The sequence below is a fragment of the Mytilus edulis genome, chromosome 3 (assembly GCF_963676685.1).
Source record: "Mytilus edulis chromosome 3, xbMytEdul2.2, whole genome shotgun sequence".
NCBI classification, from domain to species: domain Eukaryota; kingdom Metazoa; phylum Mollusca; class Bivalvia; order Mytilida; family Mytilidae; genus Mytilus; species Mytilus edulis.
The window spans coordinates 32,796,868-32,814,757 of NC_092346.1; the positions used below are offsets into that span (position 1 = coordinate 32,796,868).

The 17,890-nt window shown below is 30.5% G+C and overlaps 1 protein-coding gene across 1 annotated transcript; it reads left to right on the forward strand.

Annotated features, from left to right (window-relative positions):
* The first annotated feature begins 10,950 nt into the window (after positions 1 to 10,950).
* Positions 10,951 to 17,599, forward strand: LOC139518151 (eIF-2-alpha kinase GCN2-like). Its single transcript, XM_071309844.1, has 4 exons — positions 10,951 to 10,982; positions 11,509 to 11,611; positions 14,602 to 14,775; positions 17,483 to 17,599. The coding sequence occupies exons 1-4, from the start codon at positions 10,951 to 10,953 to the stop codon at positions 17,597 to 17,599; spliced, it is 426 nt and encodes a 141-aa protein (XP_071165945.1).
* Positions 17,600 to 17,890: the final 291 nt, after the last annotated feature.

The window sequence follows — 17,890 nt, forward strand, 5'->3', positions numbered from 1 at the left end:
TCCGCTCGGCGGTAGTTGCTTGCACATCGTTTTCTTCTGGCTACGCCCCTGGTTCAATATAACAGACTTTCATTTCGAAAGGATGCTTTTTTTTTTTCGTAAACAAATATGGCACCTTAGTTTTTGATAGTTTAACCTCTAAACTATCGGTTTTGGATATTTCTGTTGTACTCATGTCGAATGGTGCTTGGAAAATATTTTAAAACCAAACTGAAAAAGGTAATTTATTTGGAACAAGCCAAAACGAGATGCTCAGAGAGGCACCCAGTCATAGATCATTCAGTGCAATAAACATTTGTTCTTGCTTAACAAGCATTTCCAAGTTAAGATGAAAAAGTGATTTAAGATTAAATATATTTATAAAATAAAGTTGTATTGGTGTTAGAATAACATGGAAATGCCTGAAATGATATAATTATTCAATGATATTATGTTAAAACTGTTTTTTGAGGTATATTGGGGTATATTGGGGTATGTTGGGGTATATTGGGGTAAAAAGTCACGCCGGGAAACCCACACGAGAAGCTAAAAACTACTAACCAATCCCGACCTCTTACCGGCTCATTAAAAAAATAGACGGCGAAGTCGCGTCTTATTACGGTAGTTTATCCCTTTCAACTCATTAAGCAAGAACAAATGTTTATTGCACTGAATGGTCTAGAATTGAGAAAAAGAAACTTGATTATTTATTTGAAATGTGGGCGAAATACCCGTCAGAACAGATAACAAGAGCTAAAATTGTTCACTCCTTGGTCTTCAGTTATGAAGCTACACTGATCTGTGATGACTATACTTGTTTAATGTCTTTATAATGTTAACTTTTAGCTGTATATAAACTTTTAAACATATATCAATGTTCTATGAAACGATTTTTAAACTTTGATCATAAAGAAAAATACGTTTTTAACTCTTTAAGGTCAAACCTGTCGGTCCCAAGCCCAGATAAAAGGGGAGGAAAGTCATATAAACCAAATATTACAAAAGCGCAAATGATTTTCAAAAATGATTTGAAACGCAAGTGTCCAAATAAAAAGCGCAAATGTCTTTATGAAAAAGCGCAAACGTCCCACGCAGAATTTTATTAAATATCTTGGCTGCTAGTTATTTATCATGATAGAAAAATGTTGAAAATCTGTAATATATCTTGATTGCTGCTTCATTGAATATTTCACATCTACTTTATTAATATTCAGAATGCTTTAAAATTGTTTTTAAAATCAGGAAAAGAAACTTGAATCGTGTTTTGTGTCTTACTAATTGTTAACTGAAGAAGAAAAAAATCATGGACACATATTTGCTTATTCAGTCTTTATATTTCTGTGCTCTATGACGGCTACGTCATAAGTAGGAGAGATCGATATGGGGAGGGATAAATTAATACTAGTAGTGTTTAAAAAAAATGGTATTTTTTCGAATGATTTTGATATTTTTTTCAAAATAAAAAAATAAAAAAAAATAAAAATAGGTATAGCTATAGTGTGAGATATCAACCACCTGAATTACACAATTGTCAGAGGGAAATGCTTTTGATGCTCCGTTAAAAAATAGGAGAAAGTGTAAGATATCAAGGGGACTCCACTTAAAAGATTTGAGGGAATCGTTTTTCCAATTTTTATTCATATAAATTTACATACTCTTTTCTTTAAATAATTAGTTTCTTATTGAAACAGTGTGCTTTTCAGGTTTCCTATCAGAAAACAGAATGTATCCTCATTCTATAGAGAATCACTAAAGGAGGTTAATTTCACTATCTATCTATATGTAAAAAATATTCGTACTTACAAATCATTTTAATTCCGGTATATACAGCAGAAACCCAAACGAAACTCAAGCAAGTTCATGCTCTTAGTAAAACGAAAAAGCAAGTTACTGTAGTCTCTGATACATTATGATATGATTGCTATGTTATCTGTTCTGTTTGTTGCTGTTGTAATTCGTATAAATATTAAAAAAAAAGTGTGGCAGGCAGTGGCGTAGCTAGGCTATTTTTAAGTTTACGCCCCAACCTCGGCGAGGAGTTTGAGAGCTCCAATCGGATCCAGCTTATAAAACCTATTCATAGTAGTGGATAGGAGGAGGGGGAGTCCCATTTATATCATTAAAACGAACTGCATGCAGCAAGTTGAACATACTTTAGAGACTATTGTTTTTAATCTTTTATATTAATGAACCCATTTTGTTGATATGGAATCTGATGGTCATTGGTGTTAGAGAAAATATCCAGACCAGTTACTTTAAAATATGTTTTAAAGGAACCGTGGGCGAAAGCAATTACTTGACTAAAACCCCTGTATTTGTGCAAATGGATATGAAATGATAAATTTGCATAGATTTTTAGGTACATTATGAAAATTCGTAAAGGGGTCCGTGGATTACCGTGATTCTCGTCTGAGATTACCCCTTCAAAAATTGAATCCATCAACCAGTCCATTACATTACAAGATTTAAAATAATCAAACATTAAATTTCTTAAGATGTTTTTTTTTCTTGATCTTGAATATTTACATGATTTACTTCTGCCAAAGTTTCAATACAATATCTGAAGGTTTTCAAAATTGTCTAGTAAAAAACAATATTAACCACAGACCGTTTGTTAATTGCTCAAAGTTGCTTCAGACATTAATCACAAAAAAAGCTTCTGTCAAAGTTTCATAAAATTCGATGAAGGTTTTACAAAGTAATTGAAGTGTAACACACTTTAACCACAGACTGTATCTACTCTTTAACTCCAAAAAAAAAATCCCTTTATCAGTAAAATACGGTAAAGTTAAAAATATAAATTCATCATTATGATTTGGATACTCTATTAAGAATAAACAGCTTCTGTCCAACTTTCGTAAAACTTCCTGAAGGTTTGACCAGAGACATATATACACATATGTGTATATATGTCTCTGGTTTGACAAAATTATTGATATCAAAATAACCACATATTGAACCTAAATGTTGACGCCTATGAAGAAATCTAGGTTCGCTATTTCTTTTTTTCGCGTCATAAATGTCGCAGGCTCGGCTAAAATTCAAAAAACATATCGAATCTCAGCTGATTATGAATTTCTTTGAACAAATGGAAAGTAAGAAGAATTAATTACCAGGAGATTTAGACTTTGACCGAAAGAAAATCAACAAATATATAATACGGTACTATTTGATCGGAAGTAGATTTGGCACTTTTATAAGCATTAATTACAAGCTATTGAAGATTGATCTACAACACTGATGTGCTTTAAACCAGATCTTTTTAATGGAGATAATTATTTTTTTTTATAAAAATGCAAGTGTACGCCCGGTGTCATATGGTATTTTGAACCCCCTAAAAAGTGTATTTTGACCCCGGGGTCATTTTTCACATATGGTATTTTGAACCCCCCTGCGGTATATTGAACCCCCCTGTTTTTGATAAATAGTATTGCAGATAATCTAATTTACAATTTATTGGCTATCATTTTTTTTAAGTAGGGGGTTCAATATACCGCAGGGGGGTCAAAATACCATGGCTAAGCAAAATTTTCAAAATATCTTTTCCAGCATTTTTAACACATACAAACCACTTATTGGAGTATTATAACTATGTTAAGCAGTTAGAATAGCTTGAATTTTTGAAATTGAAGGTCTATAGTAAGGGGTTCAATATACCGCAGGGGGGTCAAAATACCATGGCTAAGTAAAATTGGAGTAATATAACTATGTTAAGGAGTTAGAATAGCTTCAATTTTTGAAATTGAAGGTCTATAGTAGGGGGTTCAATATATAGCAGGGGGGTCAAAATACCATGGCTAAGTAAAATTTTCAAAATATCTTTTCCAGTTTATTTAATACATACAAACTACTTATTGAAGTATTATAACTATGTAAAGGAGTTAGAATAGCTTGAATTTTTGAAATTCAAGGTCTATAGTAGGGGGGTTCAATATACCGCAGGGGGTTCAAAATACCATGGCTAAGTAAAATTTTCAAAATATTCTTAAACTACCGGTATTACTGGTATATATAGGCAACTTTGTAATTAAAATTTATTCAATTCATATCAATAATGATCAAATTATTGTTATGAAAACAAATGTCAATAATCATATATTTTATTTCTCTCCATATAATCACTAAAATGCAATACCCTTAAAGTATTTATTAAATTCAGAAACAATGTAAAAACATTGTTGAACATGTATAATTCTATTTTTATCCCATATCATTATAGTCATAAGCAATAAGGATAATCCAATCAATTTTGTTGATTGTATAATTCACGGCTGAGTAGTTGTGTAATGTACTATTTGATGGAAACATATTGGCTATCATAACAATTGTGTTTTTATTCCGTATTAAATCAATTTAAAAATACTGCTTGTCCACCAAATACTGTAGCCCATAAGATAAGATAAGACAAGATATTTTTATTTCAATTAAAGGGTCTAAACACTCGGCTGCTAAGGAGTCCAAGCTGTCTAAAACAGTTCACAAACGTTTTCTTGCCCTTATTGTTAATAAGGAGCACGTTTTGGCTGAACTGTTTTTTTTTCTCTACGGTTTCATTTTATTTACATAGACAAAGTTGACTTCCGATGTTTTACCAAATGATACGAAAATTTTAACATTTGTCATAATTATTACTCCATAATCTTTTTTTTATGACATTTCGTCCTAAATATGCATGAAATGTTTGCCACTGGACGTTAGGCAATTTTCAATCAATCAATCAAATTTTGCACTAAAATATGAATTCAACAATTTTTAAAAACACAATCGTATCCATCACTTGGTGCATGTATGTTTTCTGTTCATACAGTAAACCAACTTCTTAATCCGCAATCCACATTTACCCGATAATCTTGGATATTGTTTATTTTTGATGGGCTACCATCATGCTCATGTGAATTAGGAACTGAGACAAATATGTTATGGTATAAACTCTGTCAAAACCAAAATGATTGAATATATCTAATTTAAATTCATTCATGCAGTAAAACATTTCTTGAATGAGTGAAATTATGAAACAATGTTTTTTTTAAGCTTTTATCTATTGCGTTTATAGCCTACATGTGAATAAACGGGAAACGGACTTGTGATAGACAAATAGACAACTATACTATATATTTATTGTTATAAAATGTAGAAATACCCGATTTAGATATATAAAAAGGGAGTTCGGTAAACCCATGAAAATTATATATCAGAGGAAAGAAAAATTCGACAATATTTTTTTTAATTTTTTATAAAAAAAAAACAACAGTAGGATTGGAGAATAAATTAAGTATGATATTTCTTACTTTTTAGTTTAAATTTGACGTTAGGTCTATGTTCTTTCCTTATAATTTTCAAATGTCTATAGAACTCGGAATTTTTTTCATTATCTTTTAGAAGTTTTACTCGAGACAGGTAAGGTATATTAATTAATGGCTGATAAGACGAGTGCCCGATAATTAAAATATAAAAAGTAATTAGTTTATTGGGGGATGTCGGCAAATACCATCTACATCATAGGTCCGCACTACTCGCAAGTGGCATGCTTTTGATATTTCAAAGGAAACTACATGGGACGCAGTGTGACATATTCTGAGTACTTATCTGTGGCTATTCAATTCTTTATTAACCAAATGTTTTACAACATATTGGTATGTATAATCAATTTAATATATACGTATATACTAAATATAGATTACAAAAATATACGATCATGACAAAACAGACAGAAGTTTTAAATACACAAAAAATAAATACATATACATATAATTCCAAATAGCAAATATTTGTAACAAATGAATTACAAATCATCTTACTGAAAACAGTAATTTCTGAGCTTCAGTGCTCTAAATATATATTTTCCCAAGTTGCACAAGTCTTTAAAATTTACATTAGTAGTGCTTAATAATTGTAAAAGTTTATAAACTGATGTCTTACGCCAATAATATGGTTTTATCAAACATTCACGCAAATTAGAATATAATGGACATGATAAAATAAAACGCATTTCATCCTCAATATCATCAATACACAATGTACAGGTTCTAAGGTTTCTATTAACATTGGAATACCTTCCCTTCTCTATAGCTAGATTATGTGATGACAATCTAAATTTAAAAAATACACTTTTTATAAATTTCGGGTATGGGTTTACACAAATATGACTGCAAAGAAAAATTGGATATCATATATCTATACAAAAAACATTTTGATGAACTTTCTAAAGTAGCATCAAACTCTTGTTTGACAATATCACAAAGTCTCTGTTTAATAACCATAATATTATCTTTACATAAAGAATTTTGTGAATACCACAAATCATTTAAACCAAGATGGAACAATTCCTTTCGTATATTACAAACCCAGTTATTTTTGTCATTTGGATTCTTTAAACACATATCATATAAATAATTTTATTTCATATCGGTTGAGAATAAGATTCTCTTATTGGATTAAAAGGGGTCACATGACATTCATTATTCTTCAGTAATAAATTCCATCGGTCATTAACAGAAAAAAACCGGACCTCATATCATGCTCGCAGAGAAACATACAACACAATGAAATGTACATTTACCTGTTGAAACCCACACTCGATGGTGAACGAAATCGTTTGAGTATGGACTAAAATATCAACCATTAGCATAAAACATAACGATTTATAGGTTGCAAACAAAATATATTAACAAATAAAATATATTTTTCCAATAATTGCAAAAGAAACAAGATTGAGTCGTTCCACGCATCGTTGTATGCATTGGAAACAAGAACAGGTTGAACAGGTCGTATGAATAATTACATATTATTTCGACAACTTCTATTTAGATATTCATGAGGAAAAGTGATATTGGGTCAGTGACTGTATATGACATAGAAATATACAGTCAACGCATTTTGACTGCTCAAATAGAACGAGTGCAGTATAATTGTTATTATTATTGCTATAAATGCCAGTGTTGTGGATTAGTCATAGTCAAAACAGCCAGTGCTTTCAAATTTATCGTGTTTATGCTTTTTATAGTTTGTTGGTATTTTATGGTATTCAAGTAAAAAAAAAGTATACGATTGCACAAATTAAAAAAGAAAAAGAAATGACTTCCTATAGCTACATGCCAGGGACATACAGAATGGTTTTTGCTTGCTGTACGGTGACCATTATAATGCTAACTTATATTTATAGGCAAATATTAAAAATCGCAAGACAATACCAATGATAAAAAGCATGCTTGGTATTTTTAACCATTCGAAACCAGAGACATATATACACATATATATGTGTATATATGTCTCTGTCGAAACTAAGTGTTTCTCGTGCCTCATAGTTTTTAAAAACATTTTTTTTTTTAATTTCATTGTTTAACAATTAATAAATTTTAAAGATCGTAGGTTTATGTGGTATCTAGAAACCAAAAAATAAATAAATACACGTTTAATTATGTCTTTATTTTCATTTTGTGTACGGTTCGTCATCATTATACTTTTTTCATACTGTACGCTTCGTTGCGGCAATATTGCGTGTGTCAATTAAGTTTGCATGTTTTAAAGTATGCTTTGGTATGATTTTAACCAATTTACATGTTAAAAAAAATTCGTATGGATCTTATTTTCCCATTCTGACTGAACGTGGCTGCGTACTTGCACATCCAACACAGCTAAACGGGTGCCCCACTTCGGCGAGGGTTTTACTGCCTTTTGGGATCACAAGTATACATAATGCAGTTGGATAAACATGTTTGCAAGTCCATCATCTACTTAAACTAAAACAGTGGCGTAAAGCACAAGATGACTAATAGACTTTACCAAATTCTTTCATAGATAAAAAAAAAACAAAAAAAGATTTGGCTAGAAAGTTTTGCTGTACCTGTCGAATTCTTATTATAAACGAGATATTATATCCTAATTTGTAGGTGATGTTGTTTGCTGAATATTATTACCATATATGCACACTTATGAGAACTCATGAAATCGTACATCTCAATATTGTTTTCTTATATTTGGCATTGCACAAGTATATGCGTTTTTATTACGTTTTTATCCCAAATCCCTTGGATATATACTGACTATAAATTATTGAAATTGGCACTGAAAGCTCCAACTATATGGAAGCTTTCAAGACATTGATTACATAGATGATGGAATGTTTTATCCTGCACCGACTGTACAGCATGCACCACATTTTTTTTTATCTTTGATTTCTTATTGTAAAAAGACATTCGGCACCTACTAACACACGCGTATTGAATACTCTTTATTGATTTTTTTTTAACTACTATATTAAAGAAGAAGAAGAGTGTTGGCTTAAAAGACTTTTTTCTTCTTCAAATAAATATTAAATATGCTATCTGCAGAATTGTAGATACAATTCGGGAACATTCAGGCTTTTTTAGATCATATTGCTTCCCATCAGAAAATATGTTTTTCTCAATTTCAGTCCTAACAAAAGGCTGGAATTAGACAACAAATGAAAGTTTTAACGACCTTGATTGGCTACACAACCCTTGCCCGGTCGGTCTGGAATTGGTGATAACTTATGAAGATAAATAAATTAAATTTTTTTTTATAAAAAATGTACGGAATTTCTTGTCTTGAAGTCGTTTGGGTCCATGTTTTTTTATATTACAAACATATAATTCTTATAACTTTGGTTGATTTTAATTAAATGATTAGCCTCGACTTTATAATAAGAAAGAAATCTATTGAGTAAATAATTCTAAGTTTAAGTGAATCCCACCGTAAGATTGATGTCCATTTAAGTTTTAATCTCACCATTCAGGCCTGAGTTGTGGCATCAGTAAAAAAAAAATCGTCTAGATGAAGGAATTTAATAAATTTTATTTTTTACAAGTTTTTAATTTGAAATTTGAAGTTTATTGAAACTACCAACTTTGTAATTTCTGGTCCGTCCAAGTTTACGTCAATTTTAAACATGTGATTATTAAACATAATTTGTTCAATGAAAATTTCAAAATCTTTTTTCATGTAAGAGTTTATTTGAGACATTTATTTTAAAAATATGAGATTGAAAAAAAATCAATTGAAAAAATATTTCAAAACATAAGTAAAATATTTCTAATTTTATCTACATGTATGAAAAACATTTCAAATTTAATTAAGAACATACAAATGTTCTTGAATAAAACTTTAATTTGAATTAAGGAGTGAAAAAGAAATAGCAATTTAAATAGCAATTTAAAGCACCTGTATATTTTCATGTCCGTTCTGGTCTTTAGTGTTACCATTATCAGTTTTCGAGTTAACTGTAATTTTAAAAGCTTCTAAATACACACAAATGTGCATAGGGTTGTTTTTTTAAAATAAATATAGGTAAAATATCATTCCACAAGATGAATATTGCATTAAAACGTTTTATTGGAGTATATTGGGGTATATTGGGGTAAAAAGTCATTTTGTGATCGTAAGCGGCTGACATGAATTGGTCAAGTTACGAGGAAAAAGTGATTTAAAATTAAATATATTTATAAAATAAAGTTGTATTGGTGTTAGAATAACATAGAAATGCCTGAAATGATATAATTATTCAATGATATTATGTTAAAACTGTTTTTTGAGGTATATTGGGGTATATTGGGGTATGTTGGGGTATATTGGGGTAAAAAGTCACACCGGTTTCCGGTTCCGATGAACTGATGATGAAACGTTAAAAATGTAAACAACTCATATTTTCAGTGCTATCGTATCCTGTAAGATAAAATGCCGTTTAAAGCAGTAGTATGCGAGTATAATAGGAGTCCGTGCTATTTATGAAATGGCAGACGACTCTCTTCTTCAGCGACAAGAAGAGGAATGGCAAGTTTTGCAAGCGGTTTACATGGACGATGTTGTCGATCTTAGAAAGAAGGTCGCATGGAAGGTATATTGTACACGACATGGGTTATGCATTATAATTCATAAAAGTATTTACTTATTGCAATTTAGAGTAGTTTACTTACACACAAGCCTCTCCTGTGTCTGTCTAGGTAATATATGCCGTTAAAGTATTAAAACTCCAATAGAAAAATGCATATTAGTTCAAAAAATTATTATTGTAATACATGTATCACAATACAGAATACATGTATCTCTATGACATGATTGATAAGTATGTAACTGTGACCTGTTGGTTATTATACAAGACAATGTGTGTCCTCAAGGTATACTGTATAAATGTTTATCTTAACGCACAGGTTGCTGTGAATGGAATGGCTGAACGGTCAGCAGGCAAATCGTGTTGTCTTCTTTTTCCCGCAACAGATACTTGGGAAGAACCATCTATAAATAGCTTACTAAATTCCCAGATTAGTGTCCAATTTCACCACATTATGCATGATCTTCAGAATGACCACCAAACTGATTGAGTGAATACAATGTGAAGGATGGTTCATACATGTATTTGAAAATTTCAGCCAAAATATGAGTTATATAAATACACTAAGGTTGTCATAGATGTAAAATTTCCCCGACCATCATCCTAGATGGCCTCTATTACAACAACCTACCTATTGTATTTATTGTGAACTTGTTCTCGTCCTGAATATGCATGAAATATTTGCCACTGGACGTTAAGCAACCAACAATCAATCAATCATAGATGTAACTGCTGGTTGGGTATATGTATGATATATGAATGTATGACGTAAGGAATATAAGAAGGGGTATTTCAGAGTGAATCATCACAAAAAGAGTAAATTTTAACCAAATCAATGTACTGTAACAGAAAGTTCCCTTTTGTTGTCCAGTATTGAATAAATATATTTATATGTTGTTCTGTATTTTAGGTTGAGAGACCTTTGCATATATGTTTGATACTGAAACAGCAGCAGTCTGAAAGTGTAGCAGGGACGACTGACAGTGATAGCATGATCCATATGGTTATTAAATGTCCAAATAAATATCCTGATTTGTAAGTTTAAAAAACAAAATGATACAGATAAATATATACATGAACATGTATTAGGACTATTAATTAAAACATGCATGTATATGATACAAATGATCCAAGGGGAAGACTCTTTCAAAATAGAGTGAGTCATTTGTATGAGACTTTCATACATTTGATGTTACACAACATAATATTTCACACCCATCTACATTTATCTAAATTGTAAATTGCAGTTTCCTGTCATGATACAGCTACAGATGTGACCGTACCATCATTTAGACAACAATGCAATAAAACAAGTAAACCAATTTGTCTAGAGAGTGGTCAGTATTCAAAATCACAAAAATTAAAAACAAATGTACAGGTATGATGTGAGTCTGTAGGAATGCAGCCCAACAAAGGTATTAAACATAACATAAAGAGGCATTGTGTGGTCTTTAGCAGACACAACCTCTTCAACACATACATGACCATTCACTTACAAATATAACTGATATGATTAGATGTTAAAGGCTAACAGCAGATAAGACAAATCTTTAGCTCTACACACGTGACAGTTTTTACACTCTTAAAGATTTGTAAAGTATGTGTTTAATGTGATACAGGTTGTTATATTACATGTGTATACAAGGGAGATATAATACTGTTTACAACATTTCTTGTTAAAGGGTACCAGAAATTAGTCTAGAAAATGCCAAAGGACTGTCTAATGAACAAATTGCTGTGCTGAATACAGAACTAATAGAAAAAGCCAAATCAATGGTTGGAGAGGTAACTTATGTGCAACGTAAAATAACTTACATTTTGTACCATAGTCTGGTCATGTGACTGTACAAGGTACTATTATTTGAAATTTTATTAACTGAAGAGGTAGAATATTCTTTCGTTTATACAATACTCAAACAAACATCACAAGCAATCTACATTTAACAATACCTACATTCTGATAAAAAAAATAATAACAACTATACAAATGTAGAAGAGGAGAGAACCAGTACAAAGAGGGATAACTCTGTATGTTCACTTCAACTTTTATCTTTTTCTCATCTGAATATTTTTTATTTAGATACAGACTAAATATTGTACCAAAATCTAAATCTTTATAAATCATGATCCAGATACAAAGCTTCATAAATTAGTGTTTTCCAGGTTTGGAAAATGTTGACATTATGATTAATTTGCTTAGATTCTAATTTAAATGTACAGAATTTAGTTTTTAACTCTTTTTTCAGGTTATGGTTCTAGAACTAGCTCAGCATGTACAGAATTTAATTTTTAACTCTTTTTCAGGTTATGGTTCTAGAACTAGCTCATCATGTACAGAATTTAGTTTTTAACTCTTTTTCAGGTTAAGGTTCTAGAACTAGCTCATCATGTACAGCATTTAGTTTTTATATCTTTTTCAGGTTATGGATCTAGAACTAGCTCAGCATGTACAGAATTTAGTTTTTAACTCTTTTTCAGGTTATGGTTCAAGAACTAGCTCATCGTGTACAGAATTTATTTTTTAACTATTTTTCAGGTTATGGTTCTAGAACTAGCTCAGAATGTACAGAATTTATTTTTTAATTCTTTTTTCAGGTTATGGTGCTAGAACTACCTCATCATGTACAGAATTAAGTTTTCAACTCATTTTCAGGTTATGGTTGTAGAACTAGCTCAGCATGTACAGAATTTAGTTTTTAACTCTTTTTCAGGTTATAGTTTTAGAACTAGCTCAGCATGTACAGAATTTGTTTTTTTTAAATCTTTTTCTGCTTAGGGTTCTAGAACTAGCTCATTATGTACAGAATTTATTTTTTAAATCTTTTCAGGTTATGGTTCTAGATCTAGCTCATCATTTACAGAATTTATTTTTTAAATCTTTTTCAGGTTATGGTTCTAGAACTAGCTCATCATGTACAGAATTTATTTTTTAACTCTTTTTCAGGTAATGGTTCTAGAACTAGCTCATCATGTACAGAATTTATTTTTTAACTCTTTTTCAGGTTATGATTCTAGAACTTGCTCAGCATGTACAGAATTTGTTTTTTTTAAATCTTTTTCAGCTTAGGGTTCTAGAACTAGCTCATTATGTACAGAATTTATTTTTTAACTCTTTTTCATGTTATGGTTCTAGAACTAGCTCATAATGTACAGAATTTAGTTTTTAACTCTTTTTCAGGTTATGGTTCTAGAACTAGCTCATTATGTACAGACATTTCTTATTTTATACCCATTTCAGGTTATGGTTCTAGAACTAGCTCAGCATGTACAGAATTTAGTTTTCAACTCATTTTCAGGTTATGGTTCTAGAACTAGCTCAGCATGTACAGAATTTAGTTTTTAACTCTTTTTCAGGTTATAGTTTTAGAACTAGCTCAGCATGTACAGAATTTGTTTTTGTAAATCTTTTTCAGCTTAGGGTTCTAGATCTAGCTCATCATGTACAGAATTTATTTTTAAATCTTTTTCAGGTTATGGTTCTAGAACTAGCTCATGTACAGAATTTATTTTTTAACTCTGTTTCAGGTAACGGTTCTAGAACTAGCTCATCATGTACAGATTTTATTTTTTAACTCTTTTTCAGGTTATGATTCTAGAACTTGCTCAGCATGTACAGAATTTGTTTTTTTTAAATCTTTTTCTGAATATGCATGAAATATTTGCCACTGGACGTAAAGCAACCATCAATCAATCAATGTACAGAATTTAGTTTTTAACTCTTTTTCGGGTTATGGTTCTAGAACTAGCTCATTATGTACAGACATTTCTTATTTTATACCCATTTCAGGTTATGGTTCGAATTCTAGAACTAGCTCAACATGTGTAGAATTTCTTTTTTTATACCTTTTTCAGGTTATGGTTCTAGAACTAGCTCATTATGTACAGACATTTCTTATTTTATACCCATTTCAGGTTATGGTTCGAATTCTAGAACTAGCTCAACATGTGTAGAATTTCTTTTTTTATACCTTTTTCAGGTTATGGTTCTAGAACTAGCTCATTATGTACCGACATTTCTTTTTTTTATACCCATTTCAGGTTATGGTTCTAGAACTAGCTCAGCATGTACAAAATTTACACTCCAAGGGTGACTGGGGTATAGAAATATGGTCACTTGGTCTTCTCCCGACCGGCAGTAAAACGCTTGCTGAAGTGGGGCGTCCGTTTGGCTGTGCGGGATGTATCAAGTACGCAGTCACGTCCGTCAAAAGGGGACGTTAAATCCGATGCCTCGTGTAAAGAGAGTGCCACGCTCCTTGCACGTTAAGAACCGTTGCAACAACTCTTTGAGGGGTCCGTAGGTGGCCTGTTGCAAGGCAAAATTTCTGTCCCTATCCAATATACCCTCATTTTCCAGTGGCAGTCCAAATTTCCCCGACCATCATCCTATATGGCCTCTATTACAACAACCTACCTAATGTATTTATTGTGAACTTGTTCTCGTCCTGAATATGCATGAAATATTTGCCACTGGACGTAAAGCAACCAACAATCAATCAATGTACAGAATTTAGTTTTTAACTCTTTTTCAGGTTATTGTTCTAGAACTAGCTCATTATGTACAGACATTTCTTATTTTATACCCATTTCAGGTTATGGTTCGAATTCTAGAACTAGCTCAACATGTACAGACATTTGTTTTTTATACCTTTTTCAGGTTATGGTTCTAGAACTAGCTCAACATGTACAGACATTTGTTTTTTATACCTTTTTCAGGTTATGGTTCTAGAACTAGCTCAAATTGTACAGACATTTCTTTTTTATACCTTTTTCAGGTTATGGTTCTAGAACTAGCTCAACATGTACAGACATTTCTTCGTGATAACTACAAAGGTCCACAGAAATCTTTTTATGAAGAAATGTTAAGTAACCAATTGAAACAACAGGAAAAACTAAAATTAGAACAACAAAAAAGACTTGATTTTCTGAAAAGAAAGGAAGAAAAAGAGGTATTCAGTGTTTTTGTTTGATTATTTCAGTGATTTGCCTTTGACCTTAAACCATATTATTTAAAACCACAAAGTTATACTGAAATGAATTAGCACTAGAATTGTCAGTTTTCCTATCAAAGGTCATGTTTTTTTCTGGGCACTCCAGCTGCCTCTACCAATAAAAACTGGCTGTGATGAAATAGCCCAAAAGCAGTTCTTAAAAGTTGGGTTCAAACACATAAAATCAAATTAAATGATTTAGCAATTGAAAAAAAGATAATGTGACCAATTGCAACAAATTATAACATCTCTCTACTTCATATCAAATTGTTTAAAATTAGGTAACAAAATTGAGAACAACAGAAAAGACTTGATTTTCTGAAAAGAAAACAAGAAACAGAGATATTTGATGTTTTTGTTTGATTTTATTAGTGATTTACCCTTGAACTATGACTTTATATCATGTAGTTCAAAACCATGGAGTTATCCTCTTATAAAAAAAATAAAAGATTAATAATATACCAGTATTCTGGAAAGACAGTGTTATCAAATATCACAATGGGATCATGGAAATAGCGATATTTCCCTTAAAGGGGCACTAGCTGTCAAATTCATTGTAACCAATTTGACTCAAATTCTCATATTTGGTTTATAACAATGTAAAACATTTATCCAAACTATCAAAAGTATAAAATAAACAGTTTACAGAGCATGGGGTAGATAATATATAGGTTCGTTTCGTGTGTATCTTAGTCCAGACGCCATCTAATTAACTATCGATTTGACCTCAGATGACCATATAAGCGATGTAAACAAAAATAAAGATACGAATAGATTAAACCAACACGTGCAATTGCATTTTTATAGGTCTGTTTGATTTTATTTTATAGATTAAAAATAGATGTTTCTCATTGTTTTTAACCATATAAGAATGATTTTATGTGCATCGAATTAGTAATCAAATGATTTACCGTAGTTTCACTTTCATTGTTGACATTCTTTTTCTTTAAATAACCAGTACACGTACAATGCATGCGTTGTCAATCTCTAGCTAGGGGTTAACTTGAAGTTCACATGAATACCGGTTAGAATGATGATGACGTTTTCACTTGCAAGTGAATCAGTCAAAAAATATGTTTAATCGTTTATTTCAACAAAATTAAAGGAAATTGATTGCTAAAAGCAAATTATTATTTCATTATTCCAATTTGATTAATGATTGATCTAAAAAAAATCATACTTTATTTTTTTATATATATCGTAGCTAGTGCCCCTTTAAATAATAGTTGATTTTATTATTAATTTTGCTTTTAAATCTATACAGAAAACTGCATGGTACATGTATATGTACCATTTGAGTGATCTTTTAATTTCAACTATTATTATTACTTTATTTAGATAAATAAAGTATATAAAATTCAAGGGAAATAACTCTAGCACAAAACTACAATATTTGCATTGGTGAGATCTTTTCCCCACTGACAGCCTAGATAAGAGTTCCAAATAAACTAATTAATAAGTATTATCAAAACTGTAAATAATACTTACCGCTACAGCTTTAACTGTAAGGTACCCTGAAATTGTTAGTATCTATAAGATAAAATTAAGAACAGGGTTTCATATAGATAAGTATTATTTTCTTTTATTTCATGTTAGAATAGTATAATTAAATACAATGTTCAATAATAAAATAATACACTGATCTGAAATTAATATATACAATTTTTTTTTAATTAAATACAATGTTCATTGATACTTATTAACATAGATTTAAAATCCCTAAAAGCATTTTAATTTTTGCAATTTCTTCAACAACTGAGAATTTCATTATGACATTCAAAGAATTTTTTCAATAGCAACATTGTGCAAATCTTATAATTGTTGGATTGATTTATTTAAGGGTAGGCCTTTTATATCTGTTACTTCTTCTAATTCACTACATAGATTTTCTGATATAATTGCAGAAAAGATTTTGAATTAGGGAGGGGGGTGGTGGTAACAACTAGCAAGTATCAATTTGCTAAAATTTAATTTTGATATTTTTTTATTTGTGAATTGTGAATATAACAATTATTTTTTTTTATCTTCCAATATCTTCTGTTTATCATGAGAACAAAAATTTCTAGAAGTGTTAAAGCAATAAAATGGCATTTTCAAATTTGATTAAGAAACAAAGATGAATTAATATATCATATGGGTTAACAACTTTTTAAAAACATTTGTTTATTGTAAAATACTGAAGGCTCTACATTTTTAAAATAAATCATATGTCTTAATGATGTGTCATATATTTATTGAAAGTGAAATAATGGTACTGTATAAAAATAAGAAGATGTGGTATGATTGCCAATGAGATAAATATCAAACAGAGTTCAAATGAAGTGGATGTAAGCCATTATAGGCAACTGTAAGACCTTCAACAATTAGAAAATCATACTGTACAGCTGGCTATAAAAAGCTTAGAGATGAAAAAATTCAATGGAGAAAGTTAACAGCCTAATTTATTTATAAGAAAACAGTTTACAAAAACAAATATTACAGACATAAACTAACAACAACCACTAAAATACAAGCTCCTGACATGGGACAGGTGCATAAAGCATGTGACAGGGTTAAAAAGGTTTGATGCACCAAATTCAATGTTCATTTTTTCTTTGAATTTAACTTCAGACACACACATGAATTTTATTCATTAACTTATAATCTTGTGCTTTGCCTGTTTCAGAGACAACTTTTAGAGGATGAAATACAGAAGAGACAACATGCTCTGAAAGAAGAAACAAAGAAAATGAAGGAGACAAAACAGGTACAATTCAAATGTTTATACATATGTCTATCATAGAACTTCAGGGGCCATATTATGTTTTCTGGTTTATAAATTTATCTGTCCGTCCCAATGTTATCAAAGTACAAATAATATTCACCTGAATTTTTTTTTATATTTAATATGATTGAAATTCTTGCTGTTGGACATATATAGTTTGACAGCCATTTAACCATTATTGTGTTTTACACTTAATATGCTTGACTGCAGAAAATAATTATCTTTAATGAATATAGCTACTCAATTTTATTTGCATAAATTAAAAAAAGTATGGCACTGAAACAAATCTTTTCGTAGCATGATCTTCTT

Bases quoted from the DNA above. Each gene is read 5' to 3' on its own strand.
- LOC139518151 (XM_071309844.1), top strand. From the start codon at position 10,951: ATGATCCAAGGGGAAGACTCTTTCAAAATAGA. The intron at 10,983-11,508 runs GTGAGTCATTTG...TTCTTGTTAAAG, and splicing joins GAAGACTCTTTCAAAATAGA to GGTACCAGAAATTAGTCTAG. The intron at 14,776-17,482 runs GTATTCAGTGTT...TGCCTGTTTCAG, and splicing joins AAAGAAAGGAAGAAAAAGAG to AGACAACTTTTAGAGGATGA.